Source organism: Paroedura picta, chromosome 2, assembly GCF_049243985.1.
Source record: "Paroedura picta isolate Pp20150507F chromosome 2, Ppicta_v3.0, whole genome shotgun sequence".
In the NCBI taxonomy this organism is placed as follows: domain Eukaryota; kingdom Metazoa; phylum Chordata; class Lepidosauria; order Squamata; family Gekkonidae; genus Paroedura; species Paroedura picta.
This window is the reverse complement of record NC_135370.1, coordinates 146,965,465-146,990,464: the sequence shown is the minus strand read 5'-3', so window position 1 is coordinate 146,990,464 and position 25,000 is coordinate 146,965,465. Positions and strand designations below refer to the sequence as shown.

General features: G+C 40.4%; 1 protein-coding gene across 6 annotated transcripts in view; it reads right to left on the bottom strand.

Annotated features, from left to right (window-relative positions):
• The window catches only part of MIPOL1 (mirror-image polydactyly 1), a 286,508-nt gene that overhangs the window by 96,815 nt on the left and 164,693 nt on the right, over window positions 1-25,000 (bottom strand). For all 6 annotated transcript variants that reach the window (XM_077323149.1, XM_077323147.1, XM_077323144.1 and 3 more), the window contains one exon: window positions 16,394-16,501. In XM_077323149.1, coding sequence (XP_077179264.1) covers window positions 16,394-16,501 — 108 coding nt within the window. The remainder of the gene's footprint in view (window positions 1-16,393; window positions 16,502-25,000) is intronic.

Here is a 25,000-nt window from a genome sequence, read left to right as displayed (position 1 = left end):
AGTGGAATTGGGTTAGTTATATTGAATTTTGCCGCCATTCTTGTCTTAATTTTTGTATTAATTATATTATGTTTTATTGTGCTTTTATTGTTTTAGGGGATTGGTTTTTATGTGACCCGCCTCGAGCCTCCGGGGGGAGGCAGGATATAAATTAAATAATGATAATGATAATGATAATGATAATGATAATGATAATGATAATGATAATGATAATGATAATAAATATATGATAATAGAATACACCAGGCTGGTCATCCCTCATGCAGCATCAAAGCTTAAGAGATAATAAGCTACATAGAGAAGGAGAAAGTAATGTAGATTTGCCTTCAGGAGCAGAGGTCATAATATCCATTCCATTGCTCTTCTCTTTGTGGCTGGAGCCAGATGGGTACTAAGATGTTAGTCCTATAACCACCACAAAAAGAGGCAAGAGGGCAAGGTCTCAGCCCTTCAGCAGGGATGACAAGGGAATATGGGTTTACCTATATCTCCAGAGACAAGGCCAGTCATTACTATGTCTGCAGGATTGGGCTTCCTCAGGGCAGCAGAAGCAGATGACCGAAAGTCAAAACTATACCTCAGCAGCCCAATGGCCACCTGATGGGATCAGACCAGGGAAGAAGCCAGAACAAAGTTGACTTCAAGATGCTACAAACCATCCCCAAGCCTTTCAAAAAGATAGGAAACAACACCCATGATTGGCTGGTTCTCCATGAAAGGAAGGACTTGCAGGAACTGTGAGATACGTTTTGAATTCCTTCAGCACAGAGCCAAGGAAGGCATGGCTGGAGCTACTAATCTGTCCATAGAATTAGCTAAGAAAGAAGGACAGGAGAGTGAAGGGAGAGTCCCAATGGGAGGGCGTAGACGAGGGCAAAGACTGAATGTGCTCTTCTCCCAGTCTGAGGCATCACCACTGAGTAAGTAGATGTGCAACACTGGCCCATTATGCACGGCCGCCGAACTGGCGATTTCGGGTCACATGGAAAACGTGGAGGGGGAAGACGCGACGCACACCGGTTATGCACGGGACGGGGCGCAACGGTGGCAAAACCCAGAGTAACCGATTATGCACGCGGTGATCCGGGCGCCGCTTCTGGTTGTGCCCCGGTCATCCGGAAGCTGCACTTTCTTCCGCGTTTCGCTAACACGGCTTTTTCGGCGGCATGCACCGAAGCTGCGGCTGGTTGCAGTCGGCACCGTGCGTTATTCGTGATTTTAGTCGCCGCCATTCCACCCCGAATGTGCGTTATCCCCCCCATGCATAATGGGTCACTGTGCTCATCATAAGTGGTGGACTGCTTTCCCTTCATACTGCTAGCCCTGGTCCACCTCCTCACATGTTCAATTAAAAAAATATAAGACAATATATTCTGTGCGGAGTATGCATTACCTCAGGAAAGAAACCAGCATGTTATAGCTTGATCTTGTCAGAACTCAGAAGCTAAACAAGATGGGTACTTGAATGGAAGACCACCAATGAAGGGCCTACAGAGCAAGGCAATGGCAAACCTTTTCATTTGACATGAAAGTCCCTAGCTAGAGTCACCATAAATTTGTTGCAACTTGTTGGCACTTGTGTATGTATGTATGTATTATTTCTTTTAACTTTTGTATGTACATCTATGTTGCTTTCTAATGTCAGTTTTGTATTATACATGCCTATCAGGATAATCCTGGCAAATAGATGGGGAAGAAATAGAGGTATTGACAGAGTTTATTTTCCTGGGCTCCAAGATCACTGCAGATGGGGACTGCAGCAAAGAAATTAAAAGACACTTGCTCCTGAGGAGGAAAGCTATGGCAAATCTAGACAGCATCCTAAAAAAGCAGAGACATCACCCTGCCAACAAAAGTATGTCTAGTCAAGGCTATGGTCTTCCCAGTTGCAATGTATGGCTGTGAAAGTTGGGACCATAAGGAAGGCCAAGCATCAAAGAATTGAGGCTTTTGAATTATGGTGTTGGAGAAGACTCTTGTGAGTCCCTTGGACTGCAAGGCGAACAAACCGGTCAGTCCTAGAGAAGATCAGCCCTGATTGCTCCTTAGAAGGCCAGATCCTGATGATAAAACTCAAATACTTTGGCCACCTCATGAGAAGGAAAGACTCCCTGGAGAAGAGCCTGATGCTGGGAGCGATTAAGGGCAAAAGGAGAAAGTTATGACAGAGAATGAGGTGGCTGGATGGAGTCACTGACTCTGGGGAATGGTAGAGGACAGGAAGGCCTGGAGGATCATTGTCCATGGAGTTGCGATGAGTTGGACATGACTTTGCACCTAACAACAACAACAATCAAGATAAAGGAATGTACCATGCTGAGCGCTCTGTCCATCATCTCAGGCCTGGCCTTGCATCTGCCAAGACAGGAAACCAGAAGGGGCAAGGCCTTTTCCATTGTGGTACCTTGCCTGTGGAACTCCCATCTCCTATTCATCTGACAGAGTTCAGGTACCAGGTTGCAATTGTTTTATTATTACAGGCCCTTTAACAAATAGTGTTTTAACTCTTATAGCTTGTAATTGTCGCTGCTATTAACACTTTTAATATTTTGATCATTTGTGGCTATTTTACTTGCTTTTTAACGGTGGATGTTTTAAAATGCTCTTTTACTTGTGTAAACTGCTGTACGGACATTTTGTATTTGATTGGCTTTATTAATTAAGGTTTTCTTCTACTTAACATTGTGCTGGAAATCAGCTCAAGTGATTTTTATCAGCGATAACAGCATTTAAACAGTTTAAAAATAACTAACAGCAAACACCAGTGCACAATATAATATTTCAAAATGAATAATTAATTTAAAGGACATGTTTATTTACTAAATCAAGCACAGCAAGACTGAATTTTTTTAGCCTTAGAAAATCTACAGGTTTTTGAAACAGCAAATCTTGTATTTAGTTGTCACAGAATTCACCATATGATGAGGTTCCAGTTTGTGAAACATTTTTTTCCCTAGAATCACATCTGCTAAAATACAGGCTGGAATTAAGTTTGCATTGTTGTTTTAAAATTCTGTAGATAGGAAGCTAGAATGGTGTGACAAGCGGCTTTTGGTGCTACTACAATGTCAACTCTGCTGGGCAGGTTTTAAAAAAAAGAAACTAAAGAGAGAGAGAGAAAAAAAAAGAAAGCTGATGTCATTTTCTTTTTAACATAAACAAAACCCAGCAAGAGCATGAATGTATTTTTCTGAAGAAAAAACAAAACTTTGAGAGTAGACATTCCTTTGCGAGGTCATAGCTAATAAAACATTTGGGAGACAACCTGACACAATTTAGGTTTAAAGGTTCACTTAACTTTATTTTAATGTTTTGAATCTGACAGGCTCACATGTCAAAGATGTTTAAATTGTTTTGTGACTTGACAATTGATCTGCAGGAATAATTTTTAAGGAGCTTTTCTTTCTTTCTTTTTTGTTTCAGTTAAAATTAAAATCCATGCTGCCTAATCCTTGGAGTCAATCTGTAATTAAGGGGATTTAAAGAGAAACCATGCACTGCATTAATGATAAAATTTAATATCTGTTTTAATACTCTAACAAAAGAACGAAAACCAAGCAACACACACAAACACAATCATGCCTATATTCTGAATTTGCCCCAATGATTTTCTAGGAACTATTAGAAATGCTTGATGCTTACAGACCTGGGATTTCACTCTTTAATATCTGGGCAGTTTACAATTAAGGCCATGATCCTGATGTTAGGGACTGTATTCTATCAGAACGTTTCCATAACCATGGAGAACCGGGATCCTATATCTGTATCCTGTTGCATAAAAGAAGGAATTTTAGCAATTGCAACCTGTCATGATACAAGAAAAACAAATATCTACCACACTTTCTTTGCTTATATAGAGTTCTGGGTCTCTGGTCACTGTAGTGTTAAAAGTGGCACGATTTGCAGAATTTACCTGGTAGTTCACTCACTGCCTCCCTTTCAGTTTGGTGATAGACTTTCTGTTATTTTCTCTGTGTTCTTTAGCATCGTTTGGGCTCCTGTATATTGTACAGTGTTATGTCGCTTTCTGTTCAACTCTATCATCTGTGCAATCATCTACAAAATTACTTGTGTTGAACTAGTAATTTAAAAAAATGCAATACACATTCCAACACAAGAAAGGTAGTGAAGAGATAAAGGTAAAAGAGAGATTAAAAGACTGAGGGGAAGAGGAATAAAAGGTTAAAATGGGCATTTCCAAAAAAGCATGCATGTTACTATTTATGTACAAACATCCACAGTTCTCAAAAATTGGTTAACAGTTTTCTCGGTTTTTGCATAGATTTCACTTTCATAACATGTCATCTACTCGTGTGAACTGCTCATGATTTTATGTGCTTATCTATCTATACAACATTTTACATCATTTAATCTGCCGTCCAATCCTCAATTTGGTTAGACTTGAAGTACTGTCTTGTTTTACACTAAATCTACTATGGCTGCAATCACCAGCTCACTTACCCAGAGTAAGCCTACTGAATAAAATGGGATTCACTTAGGAATAGACACGAATAGGATTGCACTGTTAGCATACCAACTGCTTCAGGTTAACGCAGTCAGAGGACTGAGCTCTTTGTTGCAAATATGGTTCAATAACATGAAAAAATATTTTTATCATGTTTATGGGTTTTATTGTTATGAGCTGTAAACCGCCTTAAGCCTTTCTTAAAGGCAGTAGTGGTATATACACTGAAGTATAAATTAAAAAATAAATAACTGTATGACTGGCTTGAGCAAGGGGTGCTCAGTAAACTCTACTTTCCAACGGATCAGTGATATTTGGCGTATCTGTAATGCTAACCTCCTGTATGCCTCCTCTATTAGCTACATTTTTCTTTAATGAAAAGGAAAACTTTGAAAACACAACTTTGTTAAGCGAATAGTCACTGGAGGTTGAACTTCAAACTGGAAATGCCAGGACACTGTATTTATCACGATAAAAGCGGAGAAGAACTTCTCTAAGGTTATTGCCTCCTACTGAATAATTCATTTTTGTATAAGTATAATGAAATACTCAAATTGAGGTACACGCCAGGACTGAGCAATCAGGTTCTGCAAGGATGACACATCCTAATATAGTCTCTGCTGAGATCTCCAAGTGTTTGCACTGCTTTAATATATTCCACAGACTGGGAATGCATTCAGCTTGACTTGCTTGTGAGCAATATGTTTAGTATTTCTTCCTAGACACCATTCGTTCAACAAATACAAACCAAATCAAGACTTCCACACACCACTTGGTTGCTTGTTAAAACAATGTCTTCCCAAAGCATTGGTGGAAATACTGGGTCTGCACTGCTGATTCATTTTAAAGTCTTTAGAACTGCATCTGAGCATATAACTACATAATTTTTGCCTTGTAAACTGATTGGTTTGATAGTTAAGACTGAAACACAAGTAATGTCTAGTACCTATGAAAACAGATTCCCTAGAAAGTGAGAGAAAACTTCAGATTCTGTGACAAATTTTTTATGTCCAAGTGTACATTCACATCTTTGTAGATATAAATCATGGATACACATAACAAGATTAAAATCCAGACACAACAGAGGGGGTGCGAGAAGGGTTAGTGAGTCATTGGACTTAGAATGGTTTTAGCTTTTATAAAATAAAACAGTTCCGTATACCCTGCAAAAAGGAGCTCTTTCGCCAGGCATTTGGTTAAGGCCAGGCATAACCAACAACATCTGTAGGGGCCCATGCGCCCTCCCTCCTAGAACTCTATCAGTGTGCTCTGCTCCTGGATCTGTTAGCACTGCTACAATTATCAGTTAGTAGTATTAACATTATAATATTGTTTCTATAACATTGTATAGTATTGTTTTACATACGTTTTATGTAAACCACCCTGAGCCTCTAGGGAGGGCAGTATATAAATATAACAAACAAACAAACAAACAAACAAATCGACTTATCCCCACCATTCCCCAAACCAGTCTGTCTCATGGCGTTTTACAGTAAAAGAATAAAATACAATATGACATAATAAAAATACAATATGACCTCTCAATATTAACAATAACCAAGATGGTGAGAAAACAATGTAAAAACCCAACCCCCTCCTCAATTCATTCCCAGTATTCACTGTCATCTTTGGGAGAGAGCCTATGCCCAGATATCAAAGGTAGTGTCCCCACAGGGCCTATATAGGGAGGGACCTGATCTTCCTAGCCTTGCCTCAACCAAATGCTTGGTGGAAGAGCTCTGTTTTACAGGCCCTGCGGAATGATGACAGCTCTATCAGGGCCCTGAGCTATTCCAGGAGCTCATTCCACCAGGCTGGGGCCAGGACCAAAGGGACCCTGGTCTTGGTCAAGGCCAGTCAAGCCTCCTGGGGGCCGGATACCACCACCAGATTCATACTTGCAGAGTAAAGACTGAGGATGGCCTTAAAAGTAAGAACCAAAACCTTGAATCTGATCTGGAAGCCAATTGGTAATCAATGCAGGTACCTTAGCATAAGCTGGATGTGGGACCTCCAAGACAATTTTGTGAGGACCCTAACAGCCACATTTTGCACCCACTGTAATTTCCAGGTCAGAGACAAGGGAAGGCCCATGTAGAATGAGTTACATAAATCTAATCTGGAAGTAACCGTTGCATGGATCACTGTGGCCAAATATTCAGGGGACAGGTAGGGCACTAGTAGCCTAGCTTGGAGAAAATGGTAAAATGTTGTTTGGGCTACCTTCATGATCTGAGCCTCCATAGATAAGGAGACATCGTAGATCACCCCCAAACTCCTGGTTGAAGGTACAGCCGTAAACTACACCCCATCCAGACAAGGGAGGCGTCCTTCCTAATCCTGCCCCTTCCTCCCCAGCCACAGGACTTCCGTCTTGGAGGGGTTGAAATTCATGTGATTCTGCCTGAACCATCCAGACACTGCTTCCAAACAACTGGCAAATGTTTTTTTTTTGGGGGGGGGGGGGAGGCTGGCCATTCATCCATCAGGAGAAAGAGCTGGAAAGTTATATTTAATTTTGGTGTTTTTAATGTTGTAACCTGTCACGAGCCAGGTTGCTAGGAGCAGCTGGTTATAAATACAACAACAATAACAACATAAAAAGCCTTGTTCATGTCAAGAGCCTTCACAAAGACCCAGAGTATGTGCTTTCCCCGTCCTGTCTTCCCAGATAGCATCTATTCTGTAGGATGGGTTGGGGGTTGATACAATTGTTAGATTAGCAGTCAATAGGTTTAGAAGGGTATAACTATGCTTAGAATGCCACTATATTGGGGCAGCTTAACAGGAAATTCACCCCTTTTGAGATAATTGGTATTTAACCCCCTTTGAGATAATTGGTGTTTCTAAGATTAAATCTTCTCTCTAGGGATATGCATTTGGCTAATTCAAACTGAAAAAAATTAGCTGGATTTTTTTCTCCTATTTTTCCAGCTATCCAAAATGGTCAGCCTAAAAAATCCTGAAAATATTTGGGGAATTTTTAGGCCCACAGGATAGTCAGAGTATATTTAAAGGGCTCTTGGTACCTTTAACTCTCTGCTTGGTGAAAGCATTTAAAGGGACTGTGAGTCCTATAAATGGCTTGTGTTCATTTGCATGGCTGCTGTGGCTTGCAAAAGGCATTTAAATTTTAAAGGGGCCATTTTCCCTTTAACGTTTAAAGGCATTTCCCCTCATTGGAAACAATGGAGAAAGAAGGCACTTAGTTTGTATGCTCATAGAATCGTTTTTGAAACTTGTTTTTCTTTTTAATAAGAGAGGCACCAACAGCTATGCTGCAAATAAAAAAACAACTCCTGAGCACCTGACTCCCCCAGATCAATTCTCCACTACAGTCTAGGGGACCATTGACTATCAGTCTCCATAGACTATAATGGATCTGAAAAAACTTGACATACCTGAATATTACCAAATTTGAATATCATAACGTTATTAAGATTCATGAATATTGAGAGATACCGATATTTTGGGGGTTCACTATACCTAAACCTGAAAAATATCGGAGTTTTTTTTTTACACACTCCTCTCTCTATCATGTATAACATCTTATGTATACTTACCTGGGGCTCTGCTCAAGGCTATGTAGAAAATGGCCAGGCACTTGGCTAGGAGGTACATGACTATATTTGGAAATTTGTCTTGTCTATTGGCCTCTGTTTCTCTACTAGCCTAAATTTAACAAAGAATATTTAACAAAGAATGCCAGTCAGATGATACATCACTGGTATTTTAAGCCTGCATGCTTAGCCAGAATGTATAATGCCATGGTGTCAGTAAACAGTATCTATACTGTCGTGAATATCATGCCAACTTTTCCCACATATGGTGGAAGTGCATTAGAGCTATTAAATATTAGACAATGGTAGCCATAATGTTAGCAACAGGCATTAAATTTTTACCTGCATTGTTCTTACAGAGCTTTGTTGCCACTTAGAGTGATTTTGTAATATAGTATAAGTTCAGCTTGACTGACATTAGCCAAATGGTGGAAACAAAACACTAAGCTGTTTCTGGCTGCCTTGTGCTGCGCTGCCACACAACTGATTCGTAGGCTGTCTTCTGCAGTTCCTTTAAAGTTTAAAGAGACTGCACAGGACAGCCCCAAACATCTGAGCTTCAGGGAGAGAGCCTCACTGTCACCTATCTGGGTTTTGCAGCTTTATGGGGAACAGAAAGCAGGGATTTACAGAATCCCTGTAAAGTGTAAAGTTTTGCTTTCCACTCTACCCATGAACCACCACAAACCATGAGGAACCACTTTAAAAGTTTGCGGAAGGTGGTGAAGGTAGACCTGGTAGGAATGAATGAATGAATGGATGGATGAATGAATGGATGAATAATAGGTTTAATGTTGAAGCCACAGGACATAATAATCATGAACACAGCAAACAACATAAACATCCAACAGCACGCATCACATACGAGGTATTAAATTAAAATATATAATAAAACATTTAAAATAAAGGTAGGATTCATGAACCATGATCAGGGCATCATTTCAATTCATTTTTTATAGAGCATTTTTATCTCCCCTTTCCTCTAGGAAGCTCAAGACAATGTTCCTTGTTCTCTTGTCCCCCCGTGTTATCCTCACAAGAATTGTGTGAGATAGAGAAAGAGAATTATTGGCCCAAAGTCATCTGGTAAGTCTCGTGTCAAGTGGGGATTTGAACCTCTGTACCCCTGCTCCTAATGTGGAGTTGTGGAGTTCAGCAAGGAGTGGACCTCTCCTCAATCTTATTTAACATTTTTGGCCCTCTTGCCCTCCTGGTGCAGAGGTTTGAGCTTGAGTGTCATCAATATGCAGATGACACCCAGCTCTTCCTCCTGCAGGACGGTCACCTGGATTCACCCTCAGAATCTTTAGCCAGATGTTTGAAAGCAGGATGGCTCAAGCAGAATTGTCTGAAGCTCAGCCCTTCAAAAATGGAGGTCCTATGGTTGGGCAGGAAGGCTGGGCAGCAAAGGCAGGAAGCACAATTGCCCAGCCTGGATGGGGTGCAGCTGTCAGTGGCTCACTCCCACCAGAAATCTGGGTATGACCATAGACACCTCCTCTCTATGGAGGCGCAGGCTGCAAAAGTAGTGCAGCTGGCATTCTTCCACCTGTGCCAAGCCAAGCCACTAGCATTGTACTTGGCCCCCAAACACACAGCCACAGTGATCCATGGGACAGCCACCTCTATACTGGATTTCTGCAACTTACTCTATGTAGGCCTACCGTTATCCCTGATACAGAAACTATAACTGGTCCAAAATGCAGCAGCCAGGGTCCTCACAAGAATACTTTGGAGGGTCCACATCCAGCCCATACTCCAACAGCTGCAATGGCTACCAGTTGAGTACTGGATAAAACATAATGTCTTGGTAATTACCTTTAAGACCAATAATGGTTTGGGTCTAATGTACCTGAGAGACCATCTCCCTGCTTATTATCCCCCCATGTGTGCTATGCTCAGCCAATACCAACCAGCTGGCAATCCCTGGAAACAAGGATGCATGGTTGGCCTTGACTAGGGCGAGGTCATTCCCTGTCTTATCCTCCACCTGGTGGAACGAGCTCCCAGAGGGGATCTGGGCCTTGTATGAGCTATCACAGTTTCGCAGGACCTGCAAAATAGAGCTCTTATGCCAGGCATTTTGTCGAGACCAATGATAAGATCTACTGGGCCCCCACTCCCTCCTATCCAGATAAGCATACTCTATTGGACTGCAGAAGGAATAGCACCTGAAACATGTTGCTGACACTAAGTTTTTGGATCGGTCATGTTATGTTACACTTGTTGTTAAAATTGCTGATAACTACCAAACTTACCTGTACTCCATTACCCATCATATGTTCTCTGTAAACTGCCCTGAGATATAAGGGAGGGCGGTATATAAATGCAAAACAAACAAACAAATAATAAAATAATCCGACGCAGTAACCACTTCATTGTACTGTCACTCTGAGGCTTTGGATCATATTGCCTTGGGGATGTTTTATGCAGAGAGGGCTATTTCATTAGGACAGCTCCTATACTTAAAAGTCAAGTCGAGTTCTAAAACAATCTGGATGAATTATACCACACAGTGAAAAGAGAGAGATGGTCTTTGAGGCTGTTGCCATTTTCAGTCAGGGATTCTCTGCCATTATTAGACCTCTATCTGGCATTCATAAATACAGCTTTGTCCTGAATTGCATTCCTTCGAAGATTTCTGAATTGTCATCTGCCATGCAGCCCTGACAACCTTTCCTGTAATCAAAATGCTGAAAAACTCAAATGATGTTTACTGCCAGAGAAATATTCATATTAACTCCAGCAAAAAGACCAACAGTCCTGCAACATCCTACAGGCCAAAAAAATTATAGTGGTATTTATTGTTCTGATGAGTAGTCTCTAGTACACTGAAGCCTGTGCCTCAAAGGGCTTAGACTTGGCTAACTCTGCATAGGATTGTATTGTAAACACGTTAGCTCTTAAGGTACCACAAGAAGGTTTTGGCAATTTTTTTCCTTCATGACTTGAGAGAAATATCTATATTTTTGTTAATTGCTGCTAGAAGATGGCAATAAAAATTATTTCCTGGAATGGGGGAATTTTTCATGGATAAGGTTTCTTTATATTGCATACCTATGAGCTTCTTTTCCCAATTCCTGTATGTGTGTAACAAATAACTGCATAGCATATAGCACATTTCCACTGAAGGAAACATTCCAAATTTAAGTTGTAGGACTGTGCAAACTGGATAAAACTGGAATGCCGATCATATTTCACCCTTGCTTTAGAATTTAGAGCTTGTGAGATCTGGATGTTGAGTTGGAAGAATTTGATATTCTCCATAAATTATATTCAATTATATCAATGTTCTTCAGAAGGGGGGAAATTAAGCATAGAGAACAACCAGGATGATTGCAAAACTAATTCTATAAGGAGCTTTTGGGAAACAGCTCCAAATTTGGCATTCTTAGTCCAAGGAACGTCCCCATTGGTCACTGCAGCTCCATCAAGATCTTTAGATTAAGCATGAAAGACGAGTTGATGAGTGCAAACACATTGTATCTGCCAAGCCAAGGTTAGTTTGTAGCCTTGAGAACACATTAAGGCCTTACCTGCTTTTGTCTCCATGTCTCTAGGAAAATTCACTCATTCATGTCAGCCACAGACTTTAAGCTACACAAAAGAACTTGGCTCTTTCAGGGAAAGGCGCCCTGTACCATTTTTTTTTGGGTGTGGGGGGAGCACAAATGTCAGAAATATTTATATAGGACTTGCCCCACCTATGTCTCCTCAGTGTCTACGATCAACAGAAAGTGGATTCTATTAACTTGGAGCAGCATTTTAGATAAGGGGATCATAGATGGGTCACAGAAAGACCTTTGCTATTTAGAGCACACTATGGCTATTGAGGTGAAGGGTTATATGGAATTGGAACATTATGCACTTAGAATAGGAAGGGAAATTGAAATAACAATAATTGCAGAAAATCTACTCATACTGACCATGGTCTTTGCATATTGAAATAATACTTTCAGTAACATATTTTCAGTATGACCTCACAATCATGTTCCTAGGTAATCACAAGCAAAGTATGTGTGATTAGAGTTTTTTTGTTACAGTACACAACATTTAGTACAAATTTTCTTTGCCATTCCATCAGCTGTTCACCTGGGGGGGGGGGAAAGACAGTGGGGTTCCTGGTCTGCTTTGCAGGTTACCACTTTGAGCTATTTGCTGTCTACTGCAAACTGGCTACTTTACTATTTGCCCCTAAGTGTCATTTAAAAGACCCGCTTCTAATAAACAACTTCAAAAGTGGGCGGAGTAAGTCCCATTATTATGTCAGCTCACTGAAAATAACTTATTCTTACCCTCTGCTGCCTGTTTCTTAATTAATCTCTCATCTGATAGGTCACAAGCATTCACCCTGTGGCTGCTAAGTAAAGTAAGTTCTCAGACACAAAGCAAAGTTTCAGATGACATAGTGTAGATCTGCCCATAGATAAGGGGCACTAGCTTTTTTGTGAGGAGAGAATATACAATCACATTCAGTTCTGTCACAATGGAGTCAGTTGTGCTAAACCTATACAACTACAAGGGGACTGGACCCCAAGGAGTCCAAGTATGTTTCTGTCTTCTTGCTGCAGAGTACATGTACCTTAAAAGGCACTCCCAATGTGGGAACCTACATCTGGAAGATATTCACAAAAATTATGGACTTTTTCCTCCCTTCCACAAGCAGGTCTACACTCTGCCCTCACACTTTGGATCCAGCCAATGGTTTCCTCAAATTCCTCTTCAAAGTGCCGCATATGTTTAAGGTGACCAGAGCAGAAGGGAGGTAAGGAGGGACATGACGCACACCCCTCCCTCCCTCCCTCCCTCTGACTGGGCTCACCATCGACCCCTCACTCAGCATGGATCTCAACATGGGGCCTGTGAGGTGAGCCCCATTGTTTGGCTTTCCCAGCCCTGCAGGCACCTTATTTGAGCATGGACTCTAAGCATGGATTTAGAGGGGTGTAGTTTAGCATAGCATGTTTAAGATTCCACCCTTGATAACCTACAGTCTACAATAAGAAGCATGCACAAGGAATAGAGAGCCAGTTTGGTGTAGTGGTTAGGAGTGCGGACTTCTAATCTGGCATGCCGGGTTCGATTCTGCGCTCCCCCACATGCAGCCAGCTGGGTGACCTTGGGCTCGCCACAGCACTGATAAAACTGCTCTGACCGGGCAGTGATATCAGGGCTCTCTCAGCCTCACCCACCCCACAGGGTGCCTGTTGTGGGGAGAGGAATGGGAAGGCGACTATAAGCCACTTTGAGCCTCCTTCGGGTAGGGAAAAGCGGCATATAAGAACCAACTCTTCTTCTCTTCTTCTTCTTCTTCATAACATTTTTTTAGCAATCCTAAATTGGGGCACTAACTCACATTTTTGTTAGAGGGGTATTTCTATTTTGTATACCGAACTAGTTGCATACAGATTTCATTACAGGCATAGAAATTACAAAAGGTATGCTTAAGAATAACTCTGAATATCCTAAGTAGTATGCAATTTTACAGCCTTCTCATATCTTCTCCTATTCTGGTTTTAATATGGATGCTGAAAAGCTTGATGTGAAAGTTCTTTAGATTGCTGGCAAATCCCAGGCACCTAAAAATGTCATGCTGCCCTCTATTAAATTCCAAGACTGGCATAATTTCTTGCATAACTGAACTAAGCAGATATTATAAAACCTTTATATTACACTCCCTACCTTTGGGCCTTAATGTTTCCTGAGATTAACTTCACAGTTTCATATAATCTGCTTTGTTTCTGGAAATCTACTTCCTTAACCAACTGTCCGCTTCTCTTAATTGCAAAGAATAAGGTTGTTCCACTATCAATCTGTTTGTCTCTAGTAACAAGCTAAAGAAAACTATTGCTAATATACGCTTTCATATCCACTGAAACACTCAGGCACACAATTAAAATTACTTATACAAATGAGTCAAAAGTACTATTTGTGTAAAGATAACCACATATGAAAATAGTGCAAAGCAGCACACTGTTTCTAAAATGTGTATATTTTTCTACTTTGGAAGGAAAAAATAGCAGAATAGCTTGGTAATTTTTCTTGGCCAGCAATTTCTGCATAAGAATTATATCTTATTCCAATACTCTTACTTTTTGCAATTCCTAGAAGCCAGGTGACAATATACACATGACTATTTTCTGATATTCTCTCAATCCACACGCAGTCTATTACTGTGACTTGTGTAATATGTGTTTCAGGAACTAAACGGTTTTCAATGGCACTGAGTCTATAATATTAAATTTCAGAGATTATAAACAGTGATGTGACCCAAATCTATAAACCTGCTTATATTGTTATATTCAACACATTGTTGCAGAGCTGAAAGATTACTGTAAAATGTCACCAAAGGGCAATTTTCTAAATCCTAATCAGTTTAGAGTTCTGGGAAAAGGACATATCCTTGCCATTGTTGGAAAAAATGGGGTGGGGACAGGAAGCCAAAGGAAAGATGTAAAAAGAATTGTAAAGCTCATTCAATATTGAAAGAGCAGCATAATGACAAACAACATTGCGCTGATACTGTCATAATCTATACTGGAATATTACAGCATCACTGAAAAATAATTTTAAAATTTCAAAGATAAATATTATGGTTAGATATCTGAGTTCTGCCCCACTTATAGAAGGGCTATTTCCTGTCTGCTTCATTCCCTTGCACCACTTAAAAGCTGCTTTTGAGGCTTGGGGACCCCATGATAATTTGTGGAATGCAGTACAGGGTCAGCATCTTGAGTGAGATTTCCCCTGGAATATGGAATACCTCCTGGTTTGAGTCCTGTGCTAAATCTTCAGTGATGGAAAGAATTTCCATTAGAAGAGTAGGACTTTTGAATCCTCTTCCTTCTGAAGTCCAAAATTATTACTTAGGGTGACAGGGGCCTCAAGGAACCTCGTATGGGGGAGTCAGAAATCTGTAGCAAGAGGTGGAAATCAGTGATATTCAGTCTGTTTCAGTTATTGAGAATGTACCAAGGCACCCAAATCTATATATTGTCAATTGGATATTTTATTTAGAGATTAAAAATATGGATTTGTGTATTTGGGCTTGTTTGCATAGACCTTTAAACGACTAGTGATTCAAATGGGTACACATGAAAAAAATATATGCCTATTTTTCACCCAATCCTGAGACTAGGGACACAAATACAATTGGTTGTAACTTTAAAATGTCTGACATGGCAGCACCGAGAGATGTCAGTTCAATATTATAAATGGATCCACTGGCACAAATAGTTGGGACTCTCTTTGTGTGGTCAGAGGAATAAAAGCTGGTCTGATTTTGACAACCAAAGAATAGGTAAAACAAGCATGTGGAGCAGCTTGGGAGTAACTGCATTTTATGTGACAGCTGACTCTAATTTCCTCTCCAAGTGCTTTCGGTGCATCCCATGACAACCAACCAAGGATCAGCTTTATCTTTGTGCCTTGTGAAAGTTGCACAGAGCAAGCCTGGGCTAGGGATATGGGAAGAACAAGTCCAGCTTAGTGAGTTATCAAGCTAATTTATCTATTTCAAAAGTAACAAATAAAAACAGCAGAAATGTCATCCTTCGAAAAGTAAAACAATTTGTTTAAAGTTTAAAAAGTGAGAAAGAGAACAAGTAATAGTTTCAAGTCACAGAACAATTCTGACTCCTGGTAAGATTGCTCTCTGCTCTCCATTACATGTATTGGGGCTAAGTGGACATATTTGAGTATATTGTGACATCTATTCCTCTGCTGTTTTTTAGATCTCTGAGGAGAAATATTAAAGGAATCCAGTAGCGCCATGATATATATTTTCTAAAAACCCAAGTACAAACCTCTTCAAATACTCTCATTCTCTTTTGTCTGCTTTCTCCTTTTTATCCTTTTTGACAAGACATTTTTCACCTGGAAGTGGGAAGAGGAATAATAAGCTCCCCTTTTGCAAATAGCAGTATCAGCTATGTGGTCACTAGTACTACTAGGATAGGTCAACAATCTTATTAATACAGCACACATTACCTGAAGCATATCAAACAGAGACTCTTCACAAAATCCATTTTGTACTGTTACCAATGGACAAACAGCAATTGTTCATCAGATATTTTAAAATACTGCCAAAATGGAATCTGTATGAATGTAATGTTAGTTACCAAAACACAACTAAGCAATTTGGAGAATATGTTGTTTTTATCTTGTTGTGCCTATGGACATACACACACACACACCTCAAAATAATACCATAACAGAAGGGTGCTGTATCTGTGTTTAAAGAAGGGGTTGTTGGCAAACAGCGCAGCTCACTTCTGCTGAAATGTACACAACTGATATATGCAGCACAGAAAGCTGGCACCCAGGGCTTACAACCTTAATTTGCCTGCAAGAAGGAATGGAGATTTACCTTCAGAGCACGTTCTTGATTGTTTTCAGCAGTCAGATGTCTCGTGTTGTTTGCAGAAGTCTGGTTCTGCTCTTTCATATGATGAAGCTCCTGCTCCAGCCGTTTGCACTGCAACGAGGAAAGAATCCCATTAAGTAAAGGAGCTGGGGCACATCATTTTTTTTCCAGCAAGCCAAATAAATTAATGTAAATATAACTACCATCCCCCCCCCCAAAAAAAAATTCCAGTGAATCAAACTTCAGAGTTAAACATGTTGTGAATGATCTCTAGGAGATACGATATAACACAGATCTTGGTTTATGCATTCTCCTGGGGTACAATTATTCATAGACAAAAAATGCAAATTTAATATTTCAAGGAGGAATGCAAGATATTTGAAAGGTGATGTATAATTTATTGAGATAAATCATCTCCTAAGTATGAATGAAGAGAAATCTCAGGATTACATCATTAAATATAAAAATATATATCTTAAAATGCTGAACCAGGAAATATGGGAACAATCTTATGTGCTGCTTATTAAAAAACAATTAAATAGATTGCTGAACATATCTCAACCCACTAAGGGGAATAGCTATAAACAACCTATGTTTATTTTAATAATTGGGCTATGGAAAACAATTATTAATTTTACATGTGAGAAGGAACACACAAAAAAGAATTGCATAAGATATAGTTCAAGATTTTGAAAGAATTGAAATGGTCATCAGATCAAGACTCAAGATGGTTATAATGTGTAATCTCAGGGTATTCTGCCTTAAGAAGAAAATTGTTTGCAGAAAAAATGTCCTACTAAACCCAAAGAATTCAAGACCAATGATCCACAAGCTATGATAATGGTAAGTGAGAGCATAATCACTACATTTAAAATAAGTGAAGGGAATATCTAACAGTTATAGGATATCAACACTGTAAAATACTTTTTATATCAGAAACACAATAGAAATAGTAAAAACAGTATAAATTATTGATGCTAATAATATTAGGTGAGGAGAATTCTGGAATTTCGGGAAACAGACCATGGAGTATGGAATTAATGGAAAATATAGATAGACCATCAGGAATTGTCACTGTAAATATTGCCCAAGAGCTCAATAATGTTATCACAACTAGGACTGTTATCTCAGAAACAAAACCACCACCAGTAAGCAATCAAGTGAACTGATAGTCTGACATAATGAAAAAGAGGGTGTCTGGCTAAGATTGGGGAAACCTAGGTTCTAATCCTTGCCAAGCCATGAAGTTAATAGGGGGACCTTGGACCATTTATACTCTCTCCATCTAACTAACCAATAACCTCATAATGCAAAATAAAATCAGAGTCCAGTAGCACCTTTAAGACCAACAAAGATTTATTCAAGGCGTGAGCTTTTGAGTGCAAGCACTCTTCGTCAGACTAAGAACTGACCATCATAACAGTAGGAATATATAAGCAGGCTAGATTACTGCAACTGGTTCTACACAGGGCTACTCTTAAAGCTTCTCAGGAAGCTCCAACTAGTCCACAATGCAACCTCATGGGTCCTTACTTGGACCCAATGGAGTATCCATATTCAACCTGTGCTTTCCCAGCTGGGCTGGTTGAATTAAAGACCAGATTAAATCCAAGGTATTGGTTCTTACTGTTTAAGCCCTAAACAGTCTGGAACCATCTTATCTGTGGAACCACCTATGCCTCCCATTGGAAACTATGTTTGAGCAAGAAAAATCTGCCCTAAGGGAAACTAACAGGCCTTAACTAGAGGCCTCTGCCAAATGGGATTAGGACCCTGCAGGACCTTCAGCAGGGTTTGTACAACTGAGCTGTTCTTCCAGGCCTATGGTTGAGGCCAGAAGTAACACCTAACACCACTGGCCTCTTTCCTGACTCTGCTAGGCTGAAAACTTGCTTCTGAAGGATCCCCTCCCATGCCCCTAAGAGAAAGCCCCATGGCCAATTTTAATACTTATCAATCAGATTTAAACCCCACCCCTCACTTAGCATCTCAGAGTGGTTAACAACCCAATTAAAATACATCTTAGTTACAATAAAAACGTTATAATACCATAACTGATATAAAAGCAAAACAATTTATTGGACTAGTATTAATTGACTTCTAGTCACCAAAATGGCTGGCTGAGACGTACAGAAATGATTCTGGTGAAATGTTGAAGAGAAGGACTATATACGTGTATGTATGTATGAATATATGTAATGTAGAATTGGTTTTGTTATTAATCTTGAGTTTTTATATATGGATTTTTATGTATTGTACTATTATCTGATCTGGACTGAGTTTTTGAAGTCAGGGTGGATTATAAATCCCCCCAAAAACAAACCAATAAATAAAGTAAAGAGACTGCACAAGACAGCCTAAAAAACAGCTGTGCTGTGGGGAGGTGGTCTCTACCATGAAGCCATTTTTTGCATGTCTTTTAAAGTTTAAACAGACTGCGCAAGACATCTCCAAACAGCTGAGCAGGAGGGGGAGCCTCCCCACCAGTCAGATGTTTTTGTGGCTTTTGCAGGGAACAGAAAGCAGGGATTTAAAGGGACTCAGTCCCTTTTAACTCCTGCCTTCTGTTCCATTCGTGACCCTCCACAAGCCACTTTAAAAGTTTGTGCATAATTTATGATGAATTTTGCTCCCTGGTTAAGTTTGTGCTTATCCCTAGTTACAAAGTTTCTTTTCAGTTGAACTTTTGAACTTTTCCCTTATTAAGGAACTGAGATTCTTCATTACAAGTTTTCCTTTTTCCAGTCAGTGTTAAGTGGCTTTTCTCAACATGCTTCACTCTGCTAGTCTGATTCTTTTTCAACTAATGTCACTTTCAACTCACACTCTCACCAAAATATATTTTTTGGTATATTTTTCATATTGATATATATTCTTCTAAAAATATCCAGTTGTGCAGACTGGCTGGAATTCAATGCAGTTGCAAAAGTCTATTGCCTCCCAGGGGGATATTGACCACCTAACGAGGACACTGACAACCATAATTTGGCATAAAATATTTGGTCACAGCCATTGAGCGTGACAAGCATGGGAAGAGGATCTTGCCCTCTTGTGGTCAGCCTGCCCCTCAATGGGCTACATTGGCTATCCAGCCCAAAATCCCAGACATAACGGCAGACTTAAAAGGGGGGGAGACAACATGTAGTGGCCCCTCTGGTGTCAGCCTCTGTTGGGTTTTCCTGCTCCCCAGAAATGCAAGCCTTCAATCAGGCTCTGCTTACACATAGACCCCAACCTAGGGGGGGGGCAACCTAGGGGAGGCCGGTGTGCAAGCTTTGCCTCCCCAACATTGATCCTTCCCATGCTCCACTTCCGCTTGCTGTGACACACAATAATACATATCAACATCTAACAAACGTTCCAACAATTCATAAACAGGGAAGGACGGAGGCTGGGTTTTGCATCTTTGAGGGGGAAAAGAGGCCGAGCAACGTCAGACCATCCTTTTAACAGATGCTTGGCTCAGCCACGCCCCCTGTCACCATGCCAACGCACGTGTTGCCCAGAGAATGCCAGGTCGGGATGTTTTCTCTCACCATCCAGGTCCATGTCAGCATTCCTCCCCTGCAACAGCAATGGCCCCTTTAGATAAATCTCAGGGGCTTTTTTAATATCAATGAAACTTTAATATGTTTAGCATTTTATAGATTAGCATTGGCCTAGGTGGATGCTAGCCAGAGTGATGCCATAGGTAGTAAAAATTGTCAATCCAAATACCCTAAGATTCCTCCTACTCATAAGCAGAAAATAAGGCACTTGATTCCATAATGACTTTCTTTTTCTTTTAGAGATTGTAATCAATGTGACATTTTAGTCATTCCGCTCAGGGTGTTGTCCCTCCCAGAAAATTGCCACTTCTAAGCTGTTTTTATTGTTGCTGGGAAAAACTGAGATACCTGTATTTTTATTCCTTGGCAGGGGTAAAAACATTTTTGAGGATCACGGCATGCTCTCAGATCCCCCTGGAAAGCACAGCTGCCCAGAAGTAACAAACCTCTAACAAAAAAGGAAGTCTTTAAAAATGACTACAAAACTAAACATAGGCCTCTGCTTCAGGAGGAGAGGCTTGTCGCGTCTCCCCATTGCTGCTGCAGCTGTTGATACAGCACAGAAGCAATTGTGCACTTATGCGGCAGTTGTCCCTGTAATTTGCCCGCCTTGGTCCCCTGGCAGGGCTCAGTCTACCTTGATACCAGGGCTTTCCCCATTATCAAAAGGAAGAGTGGGTGAGGACGAAGTATAGAATACAGTCCCCTGGATGCAGATTTCATTAAATGGATTCAGGCTGGAAACCCAGCATTATCTTGATGTTGTTCTGGGCCTCAACCACAGGTCTGGCAATTTTTGGTTTTGCAGGCTCTGCAGGATTGTCTGAGGTCCCACAGGGCCTTGATCTCACTGGGCAGAGTGTTCCACCAGGCTGGAGCTGGGGGTGAAAAGTCTGATGACTTTGGAGCCAGGGAACCTGAGCAGATTTTGTTCACTTGATCTCAGTGCTCTTGGGTGTCATGTTCTCTGAATTCCCCGTTTCTTTTTTAAAAAGTAAATCTCCAATATTTTTGCGTGTGGAAATAAGCCTTTTCACTCAAAACAGGACAGAGACTTTAAAAAACCAACAATCCAAAAGCTGGAAATTGGAAGAACATGGTACACAAAGGGTTATATCATTCTGTGACACCAGTCACCAATTCAAAGGGGTGGGTAGAAATGGCAGTTGTGGGGAGGGAAAATGACTGCTGCCTGGGTGAGACCAGGAAAACCCAAACTTTTCCACTTTCATGGCCACCATACAGGCTTTCCCAAAACTTCACATCAAAATAGGTTTGGGAAGGCTTGAACAAAGGCCAGGGAAAACCCAGAAATTGTAGAAATGTACCACAATGCTGTGGGGAAACAGGACAAAACTTGTTTATCAACAGCATCAAACCGGGCACAAATAACCCAGGCAGAAGCAGCCATAATGTGTACTTTTGCCCTTAGCAACTGTTGGTGAATAGCAATCCTGGTCTCATAGGGCTGCTGGTACCTGATAATTCTGCTTAGCAACAATGAAGATGCACCAGACCATATGGCATGGATACACAGAGAAGGTGCTAGCCCTGGAGATTAGTTAGCTGTGTCCAGAAACAGCACAAGCTAATAATGCCCAGCTTAGTGTGTGGTCAATTAGCTTAACAGGTGTTGCGAAATTCTTGATGAAAATTCTCAAAACGGCATTAATTTTAATTTACTACAATATTGGTTATATTGTACTTTTTGGGTGGCAATTTTTCAAAAAGTGAATGAATGTGTTGACTTTGAATCCCAAAGATTTTTTCTGTTGTACATGAGATTACTAATCCCTAAGACAGGGGTAGTCAAACTGCGGCCCTCCAGATGTCCATGGACTACAATTCCCAGGAGCCCCCTGCCAGCGAACGCTGGCAGGGGGCTCCTGGGAATTGTAGTCCATGGACACCTGGAGGGCCGCAGTTTGACTACCCCTGCCCTAAGAGATGAATTCCAGGCTGTACCACACAGTGCCATGAAAGCTTGAAGGCTGGAAAGTTCCATTCTGTAAATAGAACTTTATTAAGCAGCACCTGTAATTTCAAGTGTCATTTCAAGCAAATACTACACAAATTCCTGAAATGTCCAGTGCTTTTCCTTTAAAGAGAAACACCTCAACTAAAAGCTGCCTATGGAATTTTTTGCTTGTCAAGTAAGAGAGGGCATAACATTATTGCTTGTAAGAATTACACTTGGTTGCCATTCAGTTTTATACTGCAAAATGAAAAACACGACATTTGCCACAATCACTGGCAAATAAAAGGTAACCAAAAAGGCTGGAACAAAGATAAAAGAAAATAAAAAATAATTATGCATGTAGTGCAAATGTACAAAACATTATATATAATTTAACCATACATTCAGAAGTCCTAAAATATCACTTTAAAACACCAATCCTTTTGTTTCAACATATAAGTACCTAATGCCAATATGTCCATTTACAAAAATACACCTTTAAGTATACAATGTCTCCATATGCAGGAACCAATACCAGATGTGTTTCCGCACTAGGCCTTCACCAGTGGTATAATTCAAACTGAGAACCATTAATTTAACAAATACATATGTAAAACTAATCTATACAGAGAGTGGACTTGAAATGAATGAAAAAGAGGGAGAGAAAAGATAATTATCTATATGTTTGTTAAGAAAAAATAATGTTTTTAAAATATATGCAACTAGGATAGCTACCTTACTCACACTGAGATATTCACCCATGGAGTATGTGATGTCAAATATTTTTGCGATCCATCATGGGCAACTCATCAAGATGTAAAACATTTCCTTTGCCCATGGATTGAAATACACACAGAACACATGACCCACTTTTTTGGTTACCTTTCTTGTACAGGGTTGCGTCTTTCTCCCCTTTTTTGGTTGTAATCACTTGCATGTGCCAATGAAGTCAATGGCCCAAGCATGGTTGAGTGTACTCTCCTGTCACCCAACACAGAAGGGTTGATGTTCCTTCTTGCTGACAACTGAAGGCTACGGACACTGCTCAGATGTGTGAATAAATCACAGTGAGGCAGGATTGCATTATATGAGGCAATGCACACTTTGTAACACTTCAAGCAGTGAACATGGACATGGAATAATGTGTGCACCCTTCTGGTTACCTTGTTTTGACCAGTGATGAACAAGATACTGAAAAGGGAAAGTAAACTGGTCAGAAGAATGAAGTTACCCCTTTAAAAAACAGCTACCAAAACAAAAAAGACAACAGAGTGTGGATGAAAGATTAATAAAGGGGAATATAGATTCTGATAGGTAGCTGTGTTGGTCTGAAGCAGCATATCTGAAAAAGTGTGCATGCACACAAAAGCTCACACCTTGAATAAAACTTTGTTGGGCTTAGAGGTGCCACTGGACTCAAACTTTGTTATGGAGGGGAATATAGAATCATAGAATAATAGAGTTGGAAGGGACCTCATGGGTCATCTAGTCCAACCCCCTGCACTATGCAGGACACTCACATCCCAATCGCTCATCTACTGTAAATATGATTTAGTTTTATAAAATAATAGAGTGCAGAGACTGAACAAATGAGTATTTGCACACAAACCTTACACTGTTCAGTATCATCCACTGAAGCAGAGTTGCTGTAGGTTTTGGGAAGGCATTATCCCACAATGCATGACTAACTTGTGGAAATGGAACCTATTTTAGGTAACTTCTATGCAAAGAGGATATGGTGATGAATGGCTAGGAGTTCAGTGGAGACATTATAAACTCCCCAGATGCATTACCTACCAAGCAGTTCCATTAATTTTTTATAATTGTTATTTCACACTGTGTGTAAACAAGTTTTATTTTGCATCCATGAGGATGAGCTCCTTTCCTTTTTAAAAAATATCAAAATAAGCAAGAATCCTGAGGGCTAATATACATAAGTGATTATATCGAGAGAAACGTTGATTTTGTGGTCATTGAAGGGGAAAGGATATGCCTTTGTAATGGAGCATATAATATTATAGGCTCAAACCACAGAATCTACAAGTAACTTTCATAAAATGGCTGGGGGGAATTCTCTGACTGAGGTTTTGAAGAGCTATTGCCAGGTAGAATAGACGACACTGGCACAGATTGCTATGTGGTAATGCCACAACACAGATACATTTTTAATAGAAAACAACACTGCCCCATTGCTATGGAGAAATGTCAGAACGATACAGCATTCCTCTCCCCCCTTTTGGAATTCGTGTTCTTTTGTGAAATGGGGAGGGCAGGTGTGAGGGCGGGACAAAGCTGCCAAAACTATTGTATGTTTCCCCCTCCATACAGGCTTATCCCTGGTTCCTCACTGATGGGATGCACAATTTAGGGTGGAAAATCCTGTTTTGGCAATTCCCAAAATTATGAGTTAAAAATGGCCAAATTATGACCCGGCTATTGGACAGCCTCAGGATGCAGGCGACATCATGTGGAGGGGGCTCTAAAACATTCAAAGACTGTCCAGGAAAATATTCCTCATGTGGAAATGGTCTAAATAATTGAGATATTAAGTGTATATTTACCTATATTGAGACCCCAATCAAGCTCTCTTCTACTGTGGGTAAAATAAATCTCTTTCTAGTAAGTACCAGTAAAGTGAATGATGAAGTAGTACCTGCTGTTGCCTGCTTCAATCCCACATTAAATGCAAAAAATGTACAGTGCAATCCTAAACACCTTTCTGAGTCCTTTGAACTCAATGGCCTTCCAAAGCTTTAATTTTACAACTGTTACTTTAACCCTACCTCTATTTCCTCCATACACACATTGCTGAGCATACTTTTGTTCCGTGCATGAAATCCACTTGCCTCTGCCAGCTGGTAGTTATCAGTATCCCTGATGCGCAGGCAGAGCTTCACGTGCTTTGAATAGGACATTCGCAGGACAGATAATTTTAAACTTTCGTCACCCTCTTTCACGAACGATACCTGTAAGTCCTAATTGACTTTGCAGGCTAGGGTGGTGGTAGGTGATTGTCCATGGTCCCGGGCACAAGCCAGGCTTGCATCCAAAAGAAACACTTGAGAAACTGGAAGGTGTTTGCCATATCCTCTATTGGGGTTTTAC